Below are 21,032 nucleotides of genomic sequence, written 5' to 3' on the forward strand. Positions count from 1 at the left end.
TTGGGAATGATACTGATCAGTTTTAGGTGAAAATCTACTGAGCCGTTTTCTTGTAATTAACTGTTGAAAAAAAAATTAAGCCGATTTTCACGGAACTTTTTTTGGCGATATATATCATGGTCTTATAGAACTTACTGAAATATTACGGTCTTACGTCAAGTAGTTTAGTTTTAAAAATTCATCAAAGTTTGAGAAAATGAGTAGTTTTTTGGCGTTTGTTAAAAATAAAATTAGATGAATTACTTGGTATAACGATAGAGTACTTGGTTTTAATGAACATGCTAAACAATTAAAGTCCTACAAAAAATTGGCTCAATTATAAAAATTATTGATTTTTGAAAATTTGCTTTTAAAAAATACTCCGAGTTAAAGTGTTCGTTTGCAATGATGTGTAATAAATCCACTCGAAATACTTATAATCACTCATAAATTAATTTGTTTTTTATTGATTAAGTCGATTATTTACACATTTCGGGAAGTTCATGTAACTTGCCTCAAGGCAAAATACCAATACCAACTACTTTAGTATAAACGTTTATTGAGAAGTGGCCAACGCTGATATTAATTTATGGTATGTCAAATGAGCCATTTAAATAAATCACGCAGTTGTGAAATCAAAAGTATACAAACCACACCTTTCAGATACATAATGTGTTATATTGGATCACGTGTATATCATTACCTAAAAAATCATTTTTTATGGATATCGATTGTATGCCCACTTACGCGTACAAGTACTAACTAAATATCAATTTCTTATATTGAATCAATCAATTAAGTATAAGTCGCGGTATCTTATCGATTACATCACTTTTGGCGACATTCGCAAATCTTTAAGCAGTTATTCGACCCCGTTAAATATTTCTGATAAAACTCCAACAAATACCACACGCATCGGAGAAGTCAAAAGTGTGCAAACAACAACCAAAAAGACACTTCTATCGGGAGGCTCTGCAAAGGTGTTAATTGAGTAGCGGTGTTTCTCTTGGACTACCGTACGGAAATACTAAAAACATAATAATCTATCATCATTAAACACTCTCAATATGCCATAAAACATGTACGCATTGAACAATGGTGAGTCTAGTGCAGTGCATGCTGTTGATAAATCTGATTGCTTTTGTACATTGTGCCGAAATCAGTGATGTGATACAACAAAAGGATTTTAATGAAGACGAAGGAACCAAGAGAGGACACAGAGTCAAGCGGTATCTACGATTCAGACCGAATTCCAAATGTTTTGTATGTATTTTTTGCTTAATTAACCTACTCACGAATTGTGCCAAAGATCAATTAGATGTAGTATATGTTTTCGAAATTCCGTTATGATTTACACATGTTTTGTTATTTTATTAATTGAATTCAAAACTATGGAAAATTTTATAGAATCTAACATCTCACTCAATTCGTCCGTTAGATTATTTATATTTGGATATTCAAATTTTGAATAATTTGTGGTCAAAATGCGGTCTTGAGTAATTTCATAATCAGCAATATATGCTATTTTGCAAATTATGAAAAAACTAAAGTTCGCATTTTAACTGCAAATTATTCAAAATTTCAATATCCAAATATAAATAGTCATACTTATTTAGTGATGTGTTAGTATTCACATAAGATATGCGCTATAGATATATAGATACTTTATTCAAATTCAACATTTATAATTTAAGTCAACCATTATTATTTTTATCACAATACTATAATATAACTAAAATAATATCAGTTATGTTCATGAACAATTCTAGAACTAACCTAATGACAATTAATATTTATTTCGGATTAAAAAAATCATTAATTGAATAGATAGGTTGATCTATAAGATGTTTTTAACGGCAGCATTGAAACCATTCCCGCTAATATTTTATATATATAAATTTTATTACAAATGTCAATATATCGCCAAGAAACAGTATGTTTTTATAGCTAAAAATGAAAGAGAAGTGCATCTATTAACAAATTATCCGGAAGATGACCGTGAAAACTAATTGAAATTGGCATTTCGTCTCAAGAGAAACTGCATAAACTCCCTGATATGTGTAAATTATCATGTGAATAATAAAATAGAAAATCACATTTACCTATTTAAGTAAAAAAATTGTTTGTTTATTTTGAAAATTAAGTTTTTGCTTTCACTAATAACTAATAAATATGATTTTTAAACTAATGGCTTTCAAACAGACTCGTACTATATTTAACTGTACTAATTTTAGTACACTAATACGCGTTAAGAATATACATGGTGTATGTCCCAAGAGAGTTTTCGAATTTTAATGATTTTTTTTAATCAAACCGCAATTGTATATTATATATTTATATAAAATTTTAGGATGTTTATTAAGGCCACTCAATCGCCGTACAAATTTCTTAAAATCGTCAAAAAAGAAATTTAACAATTGATTGAACAGAGGGTCTGACCGACCTTTACCGAGATTTCTAACGATTCAGAAATATTTATAAAAATAAAACACAATAATATGTTTTTAAAAATCCCAAAAACAATATTCACATAGAAAGCAATAAAAAAAAATTAAGACTTGATTTACAAGCCATGTGTCATTTTCCACCAGTACCAATTAGACTTTCTACTAAAATATCTCATTCAACATGCATTTATTATTATAAATATTCACAATTAATTTAAATTATGAGGAAACTGTTCATGTAGTTATTAATAACAATATTATTTGGAGCAATTAAAAGTCAATATTTGATTATTATAATTAATATGTATAATGCAAAAAATTTGCTGGTCTATTTGAATTTTATGAATAGTTACTTAATTGATTTTTATATATAGTTTGTTCCTTTAGGACTATGTACCTATATATTGTAAAACTTTTAAGTACACAATTGTCAATATTATCTTGAGTTTTTTGTACGATATTAACATAACTTTACTTAACATTTTACTAATTTAATAATTTTCATCACGTGCCGTTTTAGAAATTGCCATAAAAGTAGAGACTGCATATAAATAATTATGATTCATAGTTGCACATAATAAGTTACGATCATTTAAATGATCATATACAAGAATAACTAAACAAATTTTGAGATTTTGAGCTTTGATGATTGCATCCATCAAATTTATAATTAAGTATAACCAAATCGGCTATCACTTTTTTCGCGCCTAGTTTACAAATTAATTTACATAATTTATTGAATTAAATAATTGCATATGAAATAATTTAATATAAAATAAAATTCACCAAGTAAAAAATTTCAACTTCATGAAGTAAATATTTATTGTAGTAGCAAATCTAATGGTATAGATATCTATACGTAACTAAGGCCATTGGTTGTGCAATATCAATCTATTTGATTATATTCAAGTTTATTTCTCTGTCCTCAAGTGGAATTGCTGGCAAATTTAAATATACTCTATACAAAGTTTCATAAACGTTTTTATATTATAAACGTTTCCTTATACGAGGTGTGTTCAAAAAGTACCCGGAATTACTAATAATTAAATTTCGCGGGTCTGGAGTGTCTGATTGTCAAAATTTTTTTTATTGTGTTGGTATACATGCCCCTAAAGTATGATGAAATTTTCAGCTATATTCACTGTTTACTTTGTCTGTGGTAGTCGCTAAGGTTCGACGTGTTTTTCTGAGCTCGGCGATTTTTACAATGGAAGAATTGAAAAGTCAAAGAATTTGTATTAAATTTTGCGTAAAAAATGAAATAAAGTGTTGCAAAGTGCAAAAATTCACCAGATATGGCTCCGTGTGACTTTTTCCTATTCCCAAAGTTGAAGAGACCCATGAAAGGACGGCGGTTTTCCTCGATTGAAGAAAATCGCTGAGAGTGCTCAAGGACATATCAAAAAGTGAATATCAAGGGTGCTTCGAAAATTGGAAAAAACGCTGGCATAAGTGTATTATATCTGGGGGGGACTACTTTGAAGGGGACCACATTAATGTAGACGAATAAATAAATATACTCGTATACTTTGTGCATGTGCATTTTTATTAGCCTCTCTAGTAACGTCTGTCACTTACAATATTATCATATTCGAAATATTTTTTATTGAAAGTTTGTTATATTGTTTCTTTGCATACATACTTTGTATTTGCTTTATTCAATTTTTATGACTCCTCAATTTTTATTTAGATATAATACTTTTTGTGCCTGAAACCTGATTTTTGATCTAACTTGTTAAGTGAAAACGCGTATCACTGCCGCTTGATAACAGGGTGTACCGCATGTTTTGAGCTTGAAACATTGTATGTATACAAGGTTTCAAGCTCAAAACATCTAAAAATCCACTACCTGCATTATAAGATATATTATATACATATTTTGCTAATTTAACACGATGCCTTTATCATTAATAAAGGCAAATATAGGTTTCATATTATATTAATATCTTTATTTACAGTATCGGCTGAACATCAAGGTGGTAATCAGGCCGCAGCATATTATTTTCTCTCATGCGTACGGTTTCAGAGCTAATTATTTGCTGCCGGACAGATGGAAGAAGCATCGAATGAGGCGAAGCGACTTGTATGCGGATATCGAGGAACTTATTAACAAGTAATGAAAATAATATATTCAATATAATAATTTTAACTAATTAAAAATCAATTTTGATATGTTTTAGAAAAATGCTAAATTAATCTCGAATTCTATTACACACTTCCTATTTTCATTATAATTATTATAAATTTTTTCAATTTTATTTTCCATTAGAAATAATAATTTTTTGTTTTAGTCACGGTTTTGATGGAAGAGCATGTGTTTTGAAAACACTTTGCGAGGCATCAAGAATCATCACGCCGCAGAGCAACATATTACTTAAAATATTTCGACTAATATTTACGTAAGTCTGAGTATATATACATTTATATATATATATATATATATATATATATATATATATATATATATATATATATATATATATATATATATATATATATATATAAACACACACAAATACGTAAGTGGCGTTAGTAACTAATTACTGTGGACCATCCCTGAATGTTGTAAACCGAATCGAAAAATTTGCTATTTTTCCAATGATTTTATATTATATCCAATTAGTTGACTTAATTATTTTTAATGTATAAACTAAATTGAAGCCTCAAAACCAATTATGGGTTTTTGTAAAACGTGAAACAACTTTAAAGTTAAAGCAGATTTTTCTGCCATTTCACGATAGGCATAAATATTATATATTTATTCCAACTTTAATTAGTGAAAAAAAACTTATCATATCTTTCCCATCCCCGATTTTTTTGAATTGTTCACTCGGTTTATTAACTTCTCATATATATAAACTATAATAAGTAGCGAATAAAAGCGAAGTTGCATACGTATGTTTAAATGCATGTAAATAATAGATTCAATCAATAAGAACTGGGAATAAGTTACTTATCGTTAGATCAATTCAAGTGTTTAATTCGAAAATAAAGTCAGTTTTATTAAAAATTGATCATAGCGTCTTGCAGTTGATATCTTTCAAAGAAATATTATAATTGTAATTGTATTATTTATTGTGCACAATCAACCCTATGCGTTTCTTTTGAGGTCCATTATTCTAAATTTTAATGACTTAAATATAACCACTATATTCAGAGACTATAATATACCCACTTTTTGTAGGACTAAAGTCTTTTAGGGTGTTTTAATTATCAAACAAACTTTGTCAATAACTAATCAGCCCGATTCTCAACCGATAAGTTTCAGTTGAAAACGCAGTTTAAACTGTTTTTAAACTTTTGAAATCGGTTCAGGATTTTTCGAGTGAACGGATAACTAATCAACCCAAATCTTAATCGATTTTCATAATTTTTAGTAATAGTTACAGCAATTGTTAAAAAATGTCTACGTGAAGTAAATTTTTGGTTTGCATACATTCACATACATTTTGCAATATTAATGGTAAACCATTCAGAACTACTTGAGAAATCATAATTCGCCAACTTCTTTGGAAAGTTTAATTTCCTGTTTGAAATTTGATATATAAACAATTCTCGTTGTACTTTACGTAAAAGTAAAAATTCTGAAAATAATCTAAAATTAATCAAGGCAATTTTGCTTAATTAACATATTGAAACAACATTTTTATAAAAATTGCAATGATACTATAAAAATGGTAGTTGCAACAGAGAATTAAAAAAATTGACGATGCAACAAAACAACATGAGAAATTCAATTGATATTTTTAATAAATGACTGTATGAAATATTTTCAGCTTACCTGAAGGCGATGACAAAGAGTATCCTTATTTGAAATCCGAACAATGCGACGAACTAGAACATCACTGTCCCTTATCATTACTTCAAATGACATCATATTATGACAACTGAAGTATTAAATAAAGTGTTGCCTGCTGTGTTATTTAAGTGATATTGTAAATATTATAATTATTTTATATGAAATACGCTTTATTATATGTTAAATGTAATAAATATTTTTTATCTAAATAATAACATTTGGTGTTATTGAAATACTTCGCATACTTTGCATCTCACAAAAAAATCTCAAAAATATAATATATACATTTTAATTGTTAAATATTTATAAATTTTATTACAGTGTACAAATTCGATAAGAAATAACAAATTATTTCAACATAACGACTGTATCTCAGCTATCACAAAAGATATCCAACTCAAACAACAACATTATAAACTATGTAAAAATATTAAAATGCTGAACAATTTCAGTTTTGCTAATGTTTAATAACAGCCATTCACAACATTTTCTCGCTAACAAAATTTGTTTCAAGATTTCTATCATTAAAAATATCTTAGAATATTTTATATTACAAGTGGGATGAAATTTAACCGAAGCAGTTGACATATTATGAATGATGATAAATGTTTTGGCAAATTCTATAAATATTGTATATATAGTGACATCAAATTCAATGATTCAATATGTGGATATATGAACTGATTCTGCCGCAAAATAGACCAATGTTAAGAACCGGTTTTCATATAAAATGGTACTAAAAACCGTCAAAATTATATATGATTGCTGTGTAGTCAGGCGTTTTTGATAGAAAGTCTAACCTCAAAAACACACAAACGTCAAAAAAAGAATCTTAACATAAGTGTATCTAGCTGATGTGGCATAACAACGTATGAGTGAAGTTACCCTTTATGTGTAAAACGCCTGACTGCACAGCAAATACAAATTATTTTGACGGTTATTAATACCACTTTATATGATAAACACTTTGGTCAATTATACTGCAGTATCGGCCCCATAATCTTGATAGTTACGCCTACACCTACAGTCTATATTTAATTGAAAATTAATAATTTCGATTAGAATAAATTTTATATAAAGTGCAAAAATCATGTTATATGTTTGTAATAATTTATGACAAATTTAATTGAATAACCGGCAGACTAGAATGTAGCACTTAGAACAAGTCGTGTTAATATTTATACTTTGTCAAGTAAATCGGTTTATTAATTATACTTATCAGGATAAATGTGCACGCTTAAAACACATTAGGATTGTCTCTATTACTTCCGATTTATAGCTATAATTTAATAAGATTCGAAAAATCATTAGTATCATTTTTTATACAATTTTTCAATATCAATTTATTGCGATAAGGTAATGTTACCTATTTATTAGTTTATACCAAGTATGATGGGTCTAATGTCTTATACATCTGGTAAAAACTGTTGTTGGGCAACCGATGACAACTCCATATCGATTGGTTTAGTGTCGTCGTACAATGCCGGTGCTTCGCAGAGTATAGCAAATGTTCCTACAATCGAGGCTATTGTGAAAATCCACAGGAACAATCGGTCTAAAACCATGGCTACGAATCCCCAGTCTTGGTCTTCCTACAATAGATTCATGGTATTCAGTCAGATACAATATATACAGTGACATGAGACATTCTATTGTTTGATGTTTAAACAGATTCGAAGCATACACGATGATGGAATGGATGTGAGGTCTTAACAAATATTCATTGAATTTACTCCCAAAATGTGTGAAAGTAACAATGACAGATTAGAACAATAGTATGTGCCTTCAAAATATGTGATTGAAATTTGTTGTATTAGCCAGAGGCATTAGAATCCATGTATTCATTCATATTTGATAATAAAGTGATTTAAAAATATAAATAAGATAAAATTTTCAAATTTTCTAATTAAGATTTTTTTTATTATCTAAAAAATTTTATAAAATTTTTTGAATTTGCCGTAGCATAACCATATATAAGGTGATGGTAACCAGGGTGGACCCTCCTACCAATAATAGTTGCACTTCAATATAATTAAAGGTTGCCGAATAAATCGGAAAACATCATGCTTTTTTGCGTTTTTTTCCGAAAAACTTGCTGATAGACGTTACAAAGCTGCTATAAAAATATTTTAGTCGTAATTCAAATAGTTTTTGAGATATACGCATTTGAAGTTGTCAAAGTGGTTTTTAGCGAATATCTTGCGAACGGTAAGAAGTATCATAAACATTTTTGAACCGACTAATAGATATTTTAAATGCAAATATTTTAATCATAGATATGATAGACAACCTAGCCATTTAAACAACTAATTATTGTTTCAAAATATGTTGATATATGGCAGCAAAAAATTTTGTATAGCTCTTAAGTCGTTTCACGTTTTACGAAAACTTACTTAGAGTAGATTACAGCCTTCTTTTTCATTTTTATGATAAAGAAATCAAGCAAAATAATTTAGAGATAAGTGGTAAGTGGTGTGACATTTAACTAATAGCAAATTTTGGACAAGGTTTATTGGCGTTCAGATAAATTTAAACTGTGATTTTCTCCACATATGTATTCATCAAAAAAATTTATATATGGTACGTTTGGAAGACATCAAAAATGAAAATAAATGCTGCTAAATTTTAACGAAACGCTCATGATTTTAGTTTGAAGTTATAAAAGTAATTAATTCTTTGCATATTAGAGGTTTCATAAGGATTACTTAAAGGTTTTTTATAATGATAACTGTTTTAGTTTCCCGAATGAATTTAATTATTCAGGAGAATTCAGTTTGTATATTTTATGTTCTCTAGACGTTTCAAGTTTTTCTGAGTCGTTCAACATCATAATTGAAACTTTGTGTAAGTATCTGTATATTTATTTAAGTATATTGTAGTGTATTTAAGTATCTGTTTATTTATTTAAGTCAATATTAAAATATTTTCTAAAAAAATTGTCACAATTTAAAAAGTGGTTAATTCTCAATTCTTGTTGATTAAGACGATTATTTATAAATATTGAGATTTTTTTGCAACTTGTTCATAGTTCATAAATTTCATTTCGATTAGTAAAATTAATAGTAATGTTAGGCTGACTGTAAGTGAATTTAAAATGTAAAATTATTAAAAGCATAAACTTCATATATAGGTTTATGTACGACCACTATCATTCTTGATATATTTTTTTAAATATAATAAAAAGTACATAACTTTTGTTATTAAAGGATTAAAGTATCACTGTATTTTTAGGCTATTAGGCAAGAATAAATAAACAATATAAAAACATATAGATATATAACTAATTTTGGATCTTAAGTATCCTTAACATTAGGTATGTAAAATATGTAAGTTATTTAAAAATATGGTGCTGTTTTCAGATGAACCACCAATTTTATAATTATAATGATTCTAAAGGTCACTTGCATTTTAATAAAAATATGATTTCTTTATTCCAATCTAATTAATCCATCTATATAATAAATTTGATAAAGTCTCGATATCTACATTGATGCTACATTTTTGCATCTTGAGAAAAACTATCTATATTTCTCAAGCTATATATATATATATATGTATATATATATATATATATATAAATATATATATATATATATATATATATATATATATCACCTGTTTCTCATTATATGTTTCGTAACTTAAATGATTTCATGCAATCAACTTACCGCATTAAATTCGTCCTGCCTAAGCATATGATGCTGAATAAACATCACATTATGTATTGCTTTTTCTAACTCGAATGGATATTTCTTTCTTGGCACAACATCACTCAAAGACTCATCCAAGCCAGACATAATGGAAGGCAGCCCATTATAACCTCCACCTATGCCTAAGCCGCCCATTCCGCCAATTCCTCCGCCCAGAGCGCCAACTAATCCGCTAAATCTGTTAATATATGAAATTCGAAATGTAATTATATAAATTTCCGAAAATGGTTGTAATATTATGTTTTAATTTGAAAATAGTTCTAATGATTATTACTTGTAATGTAACTGAAACAGTTAAATTTTATGTGTGAGATTAGACAATGGATACGATTACATTATAGAATGAAGAAGCTATATAGACGTATTATTTTTTATGACGGATGTTACTTATTTAGAAGAAATATTCAAAACAACTTGTGGTGTCTTACGATAACATTATTATTTGGCATTTTTGTTATTTGTAGGTTAAAATTTAGAAGTTACTTATTTTATCCGAGAATTGGCGTTATAACAGTTTTTTTTAGTCTACTTACAGTTCTTAATGATGCTGATCAATTAAATGTTATTAATAATATGAACTAGATTTAATTTGTGAATACTATTGTATACACCAAAGTTTATTTTTTTTTTCAAAAGTGCAAATTTAAATGCAATAATAAAATGATATTTTTTTTACCATTAATATCCTTTTAATAAATGTATGCATTCAAACCTATTTAATTATGCTGGAAAAAATGACTTATTTTGAACTTTTTTATAATTCTAGTTGAATTTTATAGTCAAGGCGTTAAAACAAGGCTCAAGAATTAAATTGAACATTTCCGAATATTTAGCATGCAATATCGGTAGAATTGGATTTGAACCTTTGAAGTTTTTTAGTTAGAAAAACCAATTTTTGAGTTTTTTTTTAGGATTTATTGCAAGGTACACTAATTTTATGTGCCAATAAGTAATTTGTTCTCGCTCTCTATATGCCAGTAAGCACATAGTAGGAAAACTGAAGAAGCTTATATAAATATGGTCCTATAAAGTTTTATAAAAAGGAATAAATGAAATCTGATAAATAATCAATATTCAATACTGTGAAAAATTTGTATTAAATTAAACTAATAATCTGAATGAAATACAGACTCAGTAGGGAAAACTAGGTATGGTTGTGCCAGGGTACGGTAGTAACAGTCGTCATACAGCTGAATTATATTGATTTTTTTCACTTAATTTAACTTTTAATTATTTTTTACTTAATTTCACAGCTTACCACTTAATTTACTTGCCTAGACAAGCATAAACTGTCACAACCGTCCTGAGAGTATGAATGGTTGTGACACTCGCTCTTTTTTAGAATAATTTGATTTACAACTAATACATCGTATTTGAAGACAGTGTTTCAATATTTATACGTATATAAATGTTCAAATTACCATTTAATTTGCTTTTCTCCCAGTTAACTAGTGAATTAACAAAAAAGTGTCACAACCATACCCAGTCTCCCCTACTTATTACTGTTAATTACCTGTTTGTGGCAGTGGTGGTATGTAATCCATTGCAACCGCTAGGCCGGCCTTGCATATGTCTGATAGAGTCGGGACTCGAACCGCCGCTGGCCGCATGCGCCTGCTGAGCTGCAAGAGCCGCGCTGAATTTACTCTTCTTTCCCCGACCAGCAATTTTGTTCATTGCTAAATCTTTGAGCAAATCTTTTGGCACTCTCATTAACAACAACTTTGGCAAACGTTTTATGAAAAATTTCCGCACCCACGGTGCCATTTTATGCGTACTCGGTTTTCTATAATGTACGTTTAATATTATAATTGTTATCACAACACTTAAACCCACGAGAAGCATGGTGAATAAAAGATATTTGCCTAATAATGGCAATGCTAAGGATGTAGATGGTATGATTTCGGATATAAGTAAAAAGAACATGGTTTGTGATAGGAGAATAGAAATGCAAAGCGCTATTTTTTCTCCGGAGTCAGCAGGTAAATAAAAAACTAATACGGATAAATAGGAAATGCCGACGCATGGCACAATTAGATTTACTGTGTAGAAAAGAGTTTTGCGTCGCAAAGTGATATTGAAAAATATATCTGAAAAATAAATACACAGTCTATAAATATCATATAAATTTAAACACTTTATATGATTTTTATTACCTGGATACGGTTCTGCACAACAAGGGTAATATTTTTCATGCCTTTCGGCTGGAACACCCAAGATATCCCACTCCACACTGGGATAATACTCCCTCAAATCAATTCCAACTTCGACTTTGTTATCTCCAAGTTTTTGGTTTATATGTTTTAAATCAATCTAATGCAATAATTTTTATTGTAGTTATACATTTGTGTATAAGAATATATCCAGCTAAATTTAAGGTCTATATAGATGTCAAAGAATTTTCTAAATACGTTCATATAGTTTACAAAATATTTGTATGAAAAGGTTTGTTTCATTATACAGAGTTAGAAACATTAACATACTTATATTTTTGCGGCAAAGCGTTAAAGGCCTAAGTCTCATTTTTCATATAATGCATATATTCATATATTGAATTCATATTTGTCTATGTTACGTTCCAATATCTGCATTATATTATTATAGTTATAACAAAAATTGTCAATCTTTCAAAACTAATTTCTATTCGTGATAATCATTGAGATTTATGTGCAAAGATCTTATTTAGTTTCAATAAAATTGTGAAAAATATGTTTGTATTTGATGACTAAATTGTTTTACTAAGACACTATAAAATGAATTTGCAATTGTTTACATGTTATCTAATTTTTAAAAATAGAACGTACATCTTCCTAAATTTCCTTATGTTTTAGGTTCTATTATTCATTCAATTTTTTTGGTTCTACATCTAACCTACCATAATTTTTCAATATGTAAATTTTGGGAAATCTGTAGTGAATCTCAAAACCAATTAATTATAGTCAAATTATAAATTGAAATAAAGTAAGTTCTTATTAGACATAATTGTTTAGAACACATCTTCAATCAAATGTTCTTTAATGCATGTTACGTACAAACTGAACTATATAATATATAATCGTCACTGTATATTGATTTTAAATTGTTGTAACTATGTCCAAAAAATGTCTACTACTTACAATAATCTAATATTTGAAATTGATTTTTGACATATCTAATATTTTAAATTAGCTGTTATATGAAAATACCTTTATTTTAAAGATCTTTTAACTTATAGATTGTATTGTAATCTGATTGTTAAAATTAACAGAAATAATAATAAAAAAAAAAAATTTTAAAGATCAACATATTTAAATTTCTGTTTAAGTTTCATAAATTTCTGATTAAGATTAGGTTGATAATTATTCTACATATGCTTGGAAAGGGATTAAATTTCCAATTTTATATAAACATGCTCCATAATATAAGAATTAATATACCTGATCGCCATCATATGTCCAAGAACCAAATTTCATGAAGCAAGTTTGCTGATCAAATGGAAAATATCGAACATCTATCTCACATGATGATTTAAAAATTGCCGGCGGAGTCCATACTACTTTTCCAGTATGATGCAAAACAGCTTTTGTCATAGTTGTTACTACGTATTCACCATCCGCACTAAATATGAAAAAATTACATAAAAATTTTGTTTCAATATAATTTTTATATTTTGTGTAATAATATAAATTGCACTGCATGGACACTAAAACTTGTTGTCAATACCCAGAGACTTTATACTCTTAATAAAACTAAGAAACTTATATTACTTACTTGTTATATAAAACAATATCTGGGAGCCATATATGTTCAGATGGTACATAAAGTTCAGTGACACCTCCATACTCAGTGGGATCCCACTGGAATTTATGATCTTGCCATTCCTAGGAAATAAAATATATAAATTAAAGTATTTTAGTATCAAGTATTAAAAGATATATAGACAATATATAAAAATACTGTTAAAATATATCTATTGACTTTGCGACTGCAAATTGGTCATTGACAATTTTAATATTTATAACTAATCAAACCATTATTACTTACATGTTCTAGCCAAACGTTTGTGGTTAATATTTGGTCTTTCAAATTCTGTAAATAGAGAAATCCAATTATATAATATAGATTAATAACGTTAACGTCTATAAGTACAAGGGACACATCTTAAGTATTATACAAAATAGTTAGATGGTATTTTAGGTAATCATAGTTTATAATCCTTATACATCCCTTGACATCTATCTAAAAGCCTTACCAAGTCAATAAGTTGCGAAAGCCGCAAGCCAAGTTTGACGAGTACGGTATCCGTATTATTACTGACGGGTCTGATAAGTCGATTATAAGTACTCAGCAGATCATCATATAATCTCTTTGCATCAGGGTTACAAATTACTTCTCTTAGATCTAACACCAAAAACACAAGTAAAGTTTGTATTGCACTCCGAGCAGATTTAGTAAGATACATTTTACAATTTCAATTCACCGAACACTGCAGTCCATGGTTCAGGTGAATGATTATGTCACATTTTTGTTGATTTATTGCGATCACAATTTGTTTAAGTTTAGTGTTTATTTCCGTAAACGTGACTGCTTAACGAAACGGTGGAGGCGAACTAGGAGCTTCGGCCGTGCAACAGAGACTGGAGCTTCATCATTGTTAGGATGAAGCGGCGCAGGAATATATGTGATTTAATATTCTCGGGATGTTCAACGTTTCGACTCTTTCTAAACCATTCCCAGTGTATAAGCAAGTTTCATTTCCTAGTCACGTAGGTTGTCTTCTCTCCAAATTCATCCCGGCGTGGTCGATGATCCGCCGCATGCGCCAGAGTTTCGCACTCCAAAGAGGGAGAAAGAATCTCTTCGTTGTATTATTACTACCCCTGCATTCAGTTCGAACTCATATGCATTCCCTTATTTATATGTATGTGCATGCATATATTGCATGCCTACACTGGTATACATTGAGGGATGATAGAAAATCTCATCAATTCACCAAAGCCGCCTTGAGATAATTGAACACCGATCAGCAGACAAACCGCAGTGACCGTAATATGATCCTTAATTGAACTGCACACCTAAAATGTTTGGAGAGGTAATTTGAATAATTACAATAGAATCGTACATAATTCACATGTACTATTGTTAAGATTAGAATTCATAACACATGTACGAATATCACATACTCAATTCACAATACTCAAGTAATTTCATATAAAAGTACGTATGATGATCAAATGTTTTTCAAATATTCATTTGTAAATAATAATTTAAAGTAAATATAAAAATAAAATTTATAGTTGATTTTTACTAACGTGACGAGAACTAATTGTTACTACTTTACACCTAAATGTTTGTTTCAAGTTCTATACTCTTTTCATTGTATTATTCAAAGTCTCCCTGCGTAATTATAATTCTGTTTTGTTCTAATAATATAATACTCTGAATTACATTAATAATGATTCCAGAGCAATAGGGTATATTAGGTCTATATTTGATGCTTGCAAAGATTATTACACAGTACATTAATTAATGCTAGCTTCTAGAAATTGCTCTTCTCTCGTTTAATTAAATTTAATGTTGATGTAATATCTCATTAAACTTAAAGCATGTTTAAATTACACTTTTGATATATTTGAATCTGCATTGAAGGATATTTGTATAATCTTCATATTCCAATTGCATTACTATCAACAAAAAGCAATAAAATTTAATTTATATAATGGACTGAAACATTAATTAATTGAGAATATTAGAAATGATTTGATTACTATATACAGAATGTCTAACTTAACATCTTATCCAAGGAATTTTTCATGTAGATGTGCAATCTTTTAGATTACATAGTTATGCTGCTGGAATTATACCAGTATTATCAACTGATCATAATTATCCAAGTACAACTATGTAATAGACACGCGCATATAATAAGACTGATATATAAGACAGCATGCTTAAAATGTAATTTTTTCACCAGATAATACCAAATACTTTTATTTATTTAAATTTATGTTATTATTTATCTATATTACTACATGTTAATAATTCAACAGTTGTAATATTTATTGAAATTAAAAAAAAAACAAATAATTATTATATTGAATACCTAAGGGTACATCTAGACCACAGACTAACGTAAAAATACCACATCACATAAAAAATAGGAACTATTAAATATAATTTAAAATCAAGATATAATTTAAAATTAGCTTTAGAAAACAAATTCGAATTGATTTAGATAAAAAATCCTATCTGGTAAAACTGAATAGAGCTGCTCTAGCAAATGTAATGTGATCTTGGTACATCGGATCCAAAAAATCTACTTAAAATGATGAATTCTGCTAGCAATAAAACCCTGAATGATGATCTGACTATCAAAATTACCAAATCCATAGTTAGAAAACGATATTGGCATATTGGAAAAGATTTAAAATTAGCACTTGAACACAAAATCTTGATTCATAATTGTATAATAATAATTTTTATTATTACTGGTCATATTATTTAACCAAAGTATTATTTTATTTTAATTATCATAGTTTTTTATAAAGTCTACGCGTATGTATGTGTATGTATTTATGTACTTATATGTGAATGTGCATATATGTGTATGCATGTATATGTATGCGTATTATATGTATGTATATATGTATGTAAGTAGATGTGTATGTATATATAGTTATAAATATACAAGTTATAAATTAGCATATTATATTATAAAACTGTACAAAACCGATTGGCGTACAAATAAATAAATGAATAAATAAATATGGAATAGAGTTTTGGAGCAGCTCTAACAAGTCTAATGTGGCAATGGTACAGTGGATTCAATCACAACTCCTTATTATTAGAATGATGACAGGTGCATTCTGGTACGTGAGCAATAAATCTCTGCATTATCATCTGAGTTTTATATAATTAAAAACTTCATAAAAACAAGATCTACTTATCATCAGACAATCTACCCAATTTACTTGTTGCTCCGCCGCTCCTTACCCTAGAATTAAAAAAACTTAAAAAAATATGGTCAATTTACTTGAATTAATAAATTGTATCTTATAGTAATTGTCTCTTAGGGTAACTACTGTATATAATTAAAATTGATGCTGGTGAATCAAAATAACTCATAGTATGCAATTTATGTTCTGATCAATAAGAGAAATAAAAAATAAATAAAAATCATTTTCCGTTAGACTTTGACGTAATTCAAACTTCAATTCCCGCGTCCCACGTGAAGTCGGTTGACGGGGGCCTCGACGCGCAAGCCCGGAGACGCCCCGGAGAGAGGCAAGACCCGGGCGCAGACTCGCGCTCGTAGCGTCCCAGGACCGGCAGCGCTACGAGAATCGCTGCCTACGCTTCAGTCGCTGCGCAAGCCTGAGCGCGGTGGGTAACGACGCTGTACTGTGCGACGCTGTGTGTGACGCGTGCCCGCGTGTGTATGTGTGTGTCTAGTGCGCTCTGGTGTCGGACGACCACTTTTCGATAATAATGTACGCCAAACGATAGCATCGGACAGATCAACAATTTTTTAAAGTGACATTAGATGAACGCACCCATGGCGACCGTCGCCGCCGCCGCGTTCTTTAAGCCGCGTACGATCACAGGAGAGCCGCCGGCCGAAGTCACCGCCAGCGATTCTGTCTGTTCGCGCTGAGAGAGGGGGCGTATATGTCCGGGTCCGACACTCGGGCAATGAACCGGGGGATGATCATACCGCAAGTCCATTTTATTTATTCTGCATGCTGTAGTTCTTCTAACTCCTGTCAAATTTATAGTTGATCATTATTGCCGCAACTTGCAAAATGGTTCATGCTGCAACTAACTATAGATTTGACATATTATTGTTATTCTGTGATACACAACAACATTGAAATCAGTCTGTATGTATATTTATACCAATACAAAAATCAATTATTAAAATTTCATAATAAAATTTTATGTGTGAAACAGAATGAATGCTGAATGTAAGGCTGCTCTCTACATCAAAATTAGGAAAACTTGGTATATTAGTATAATCCAATCATTTGTATCTAATAGTAATTACCCACTGGGGTAACTACTATATAATCATAATAGATTGTCAAATATCTCCCTTCCGCCTGTTTGTATTATAAACCAAGAGCAAAAAAGCGGAAGGGAGATATTTGACAACTTAATATTTAATTAATGTGAATCAAAATAACTCATAGAATGTAAGTAATGCTGATTCTTATGAATAAAAAAAACTGATATCACATATGTCAAACTAATTAATTTGGAATAGCTATAATGAACGTAGATGAAAGTGGCAATTGCAATAGCAAAACATTATATTCGAAATTTTGGAAATATTGTGTGAGCAGAAATGATCATAATCCGATGTCTATTTTAATTCTCCGATTATGAATAATTTCTGCAATTTTCTGCTGTATTTAAATATATAAACGGCCGCGATTTGTGATTACATTATGATATACTGTAAAAGAAAAAGTTTTCCATACAAACGTGTTCAGAAAAATATTTAGCCGAGAGAAAAATACAAGGGGGATGAATGAATATTTAGCATGTTTTTAATTATTGCGAGCTCATAGCGCCTCCCGCATAAGCAAACATCCGTGCTTCGTGTCTGAATGCGTTTCATTCTCTAAAATCTTTGTAATATTCCCCTAAATCTAAAATTCAATTCATTGTCTATTAAAAATTCGAACAAGCCGCGCCATAGGCAAGCAGCTTGGCGTTTCTGTATTCTGTACGACGAGATGTTATGATGTCTGTATATAACTTAAACACGACATGATTTGATATGCATTGGATATTCGGACAACTTTGGAGTCTGTTGTACACCTATGGTCACTATAGTAATATTTAATTATTTAAATAGTCGTATCTCAAAAGAGTTATCTGGTAATAAACAGACATACTTGATATTTATGTGAGGTAAAATTTTCATGCATTAATCAGGAATCTTAACAAAAGTTTCAGTAGTTTTAGTCATTATGATAGTAAAAAGCAAATGTACGTTGATGGTTCAACTGTATTAGAAGCATCAGCAAAATTTTCTTGTTCATATGTTCTAAGTAACATTCGTTGGCAAAATAATCAACATGATCCATATAGACTATGAATAATATTTTTTTAGACTATGTGGTGCAAGTCTGTCAATTTCAATACTAGGTATTTCTGAAGAGACGATTTGCTCAATTTTGTTCGGCGTTTTTTTTTCCATCATATTAAAATATGATCGTGTGGTAAACCTTTTTTGCGATTTAATGGTTTACATCTAATAGCGTTTCTCTCAAAATGCATGATGTTTGATTTTATTTTTTTATATCCTCCAAGTTTTCGAGGAGTCTGCAATTGATATGACTATACCATTTTTGTGGTTTCCGAGTCGATTAAAATGGGATATGCATCTGTTTCTTATTACTTCTTGTACAGTGTCCGTTTTTAGGTCATTATGTATATTTTTGTTTGATATCAGAACGGTTTGATGATCAATTTTAGAGCTTTTGAGACTGTAGTCTCTGGAGTTGTAATATTTAGGAATTCCTGGAGCATCCCCACAGTCTGATTCCTTATGTCCATGTATTGAGGGTGATCCTTAATATGGATGTTTTCAAATTTTTTGCTCCCAGGGGCGCAAATGCTTCCAAATTGAGAAAAAAATCACTGAAAGTTTTAGCTCTTAATAATAACTTTAAGATAGTCCGCATTCCAAACAAAGTTTCTATGATAATAATATGAGTTATTTCCATAAAACAATTCCATTTGTTTTATAACTTAGAATATCCAAGAGACTTTGGTTGGAGTACGGACTATGTTAAAGTTAATATTAGGAGTTAAAACATTCAGAATTTTTTTTTGAATTTGAGCCCTTGGGAGCAAAGAAACTTGTAAACATCCATTTTAATATATATTATTATAAACTATAAAAATTATCAATAACAAAACTTACTATCATTCTATTCAAAATACTGCATAATTTTCCATTTCTGTCCTAAGAGGAAACACTGCGTATTTTGTCATAACTTCTGTCATTGGCCATGATTCCAAGTCCGATAACTCAGCATATATTCTCTTATTAAAGATGGTATTCATGGATGATCATATAAATATTCTTCAATTTTAAACTCTCTTCCGAAAACTACTGGTTCCTTTCTAATTGAACAAAATGCAGCATTAGTAATATTAACAATTCTGCCATTACGTAAAATACAAAATACATCAGACTTTTCATTAATATTAAATAAAAAAATAGAGCAGTAACAACAGCTCTCTTTTATTTCTACCCATGCAAATTTTATTTATATATTTATATATACAATTGGCTTAATTATGATCATTTATACAGTGAAACTATCAATTTTTGTTGCACTGTAGATTTGAATAACTATTATCTCGATTTTGTATGAGTCGTCTCCTGTAAGACGTTTCCGTTAACGATTCCCAGCAAGATACATAGCACAGTTAATATTCCAAACCGTTGCATACAAATGAGTATAAGATGTAATTTATACATTAATGTTTAATCACCTAATTTCCACCGAAGTACGTGGTTGCTATTCTACAAACCGCACTATGAACGTAAATTAAAATATTTTATTAAATTATGTGTTTATACCACACTCTTGGGGTAATCTGGAATTTGATATTTGGTACATAAGAATGGCGTTACAGAATTTTATTTTTCAATATAATTCGTCTATGTATTTTATATTTGTGCGTTCACGTGCTCTAATTTGATTTTTGTAAATATTCCATTGATTGTTGTTTTTATATCTTGTAATTTCTTCATAAGTTCTACGTTATACAGCCTCATATAAAGTTATTTATGGCAAACTTTATGACATGTTTATAGCCAAATCTGAACAATAAATACTATTAATACCTATAACGTGATATAACTGAGTAAATAGTTGTATAGTGTGTCTTCTATATATAGAATTACTAATATTTGGCGAGATATTTTGAATAGTTATACATTGTTATTTTATCTCCATTGCGAATTATACACCGGGATGCAATCGAACTAGAGTTATATATCACAAATTATATATAAATTATAGTATTAAATCAGTCTTTCAATCAATAGTTTAATTATTAAAGTATTTCAATAGATTATTAAAACTAATGATCAAA

General features: G+C 29.2%; 1 protein-coding gene across 4 annotated transcripts; it reads right to left on the reverse strand.

The window, feature by feature from the left end:
• Positions 1 to 7,571: 7,571 nt before the first annotated feature.
• LOC113368226 (acetylcholine receptor subunit alpha-L1-like) lies at positions 7,572 to 14,376 on the reverse strand. 4 transcript variants are annotated; one of them, XM_026609792.1, is made up of 9 exons: positions 14,167 to 14,376; positions 13,959 to 14,003; positions 13,686 to 13,795; positions 13,352 to 13,532; positions 12,092 to 12,248; positions 11,449 to 12,025; positions 10,088 to 10,113; positions 9,894 to 10,045; positions 7,632 to 7,817 (listed from the first exon to the last, which is right to left on the reverse strand). In XM_026609792.1, the coding sequence occupies exons 1-9, from the start codon at positions 14,374 to 14,376 to the stop codon at positions 7,632 to 7,634; spliced, it is 1,644 nt and encodes a 547-aa protein (XP_026465577.1). The 4 variants fall into 4 exon arrangements, with proteins under 4 accessions (XP_026465575.1, XP_026465577.1, XP_026465576.1 ...); XM_026609791.1 differs by adding an exon at positions 11,216 to 11,224 and having other exon boundaries at positions 9,894 to 10,113; XM_026609790.1 differs by having other exon boundaries at positions 7,572 to 7,817; positions 9,894 to 10,113.
• Between the last annotated feature and the right edge of the window lie 6,656 nt (positions 14,377 to 21,032).

This window comes from Ctenocephalides felis, unplaced genomic scaffold, assembly GCF_003426905.1.
Source record: "Ctenocephalides felis isolate EL2017-DRISC unplaced genomic scaffold, ASM342690v1 CF-g0.4_SCAFFOLD_01170, whole genome shotgun sequence".
Taxonomy (NCBI): Eukaryota; Metazoa; Arthropoda; class Insecta; order Siphonaptera; family Pulicidae; genus Ctenocephalides; species Ctenocephalides felis.

What these genes read in the sequence shown, in the direction of transcription:
- LOC113368226 (XM_026609791.1), bottom strand. Translation starts at nt 14,376, where the DNA reads ATGTATCTTACTAAATCTGCTCGGAGTGCAATACAAACTTTACTTGTG. An exon ending in TTTCGCAACTTATTGACTTG is followed by an intron (nt 14,004 to 14,166) that starts GTAAGGCTTTTA and finishes CTCTATTTACAG; the next exon opens with AATTTGAAAGACCAAATATT. An exon ending in GGCAGGACGAATTTAATGCG is followed by an intron (nt 7,818 to 9,893) that starts GTAAGTTGATTG and finishes AATCTATTGTAG; the next exon opens with GAAGACCAAGACTGGGGATT.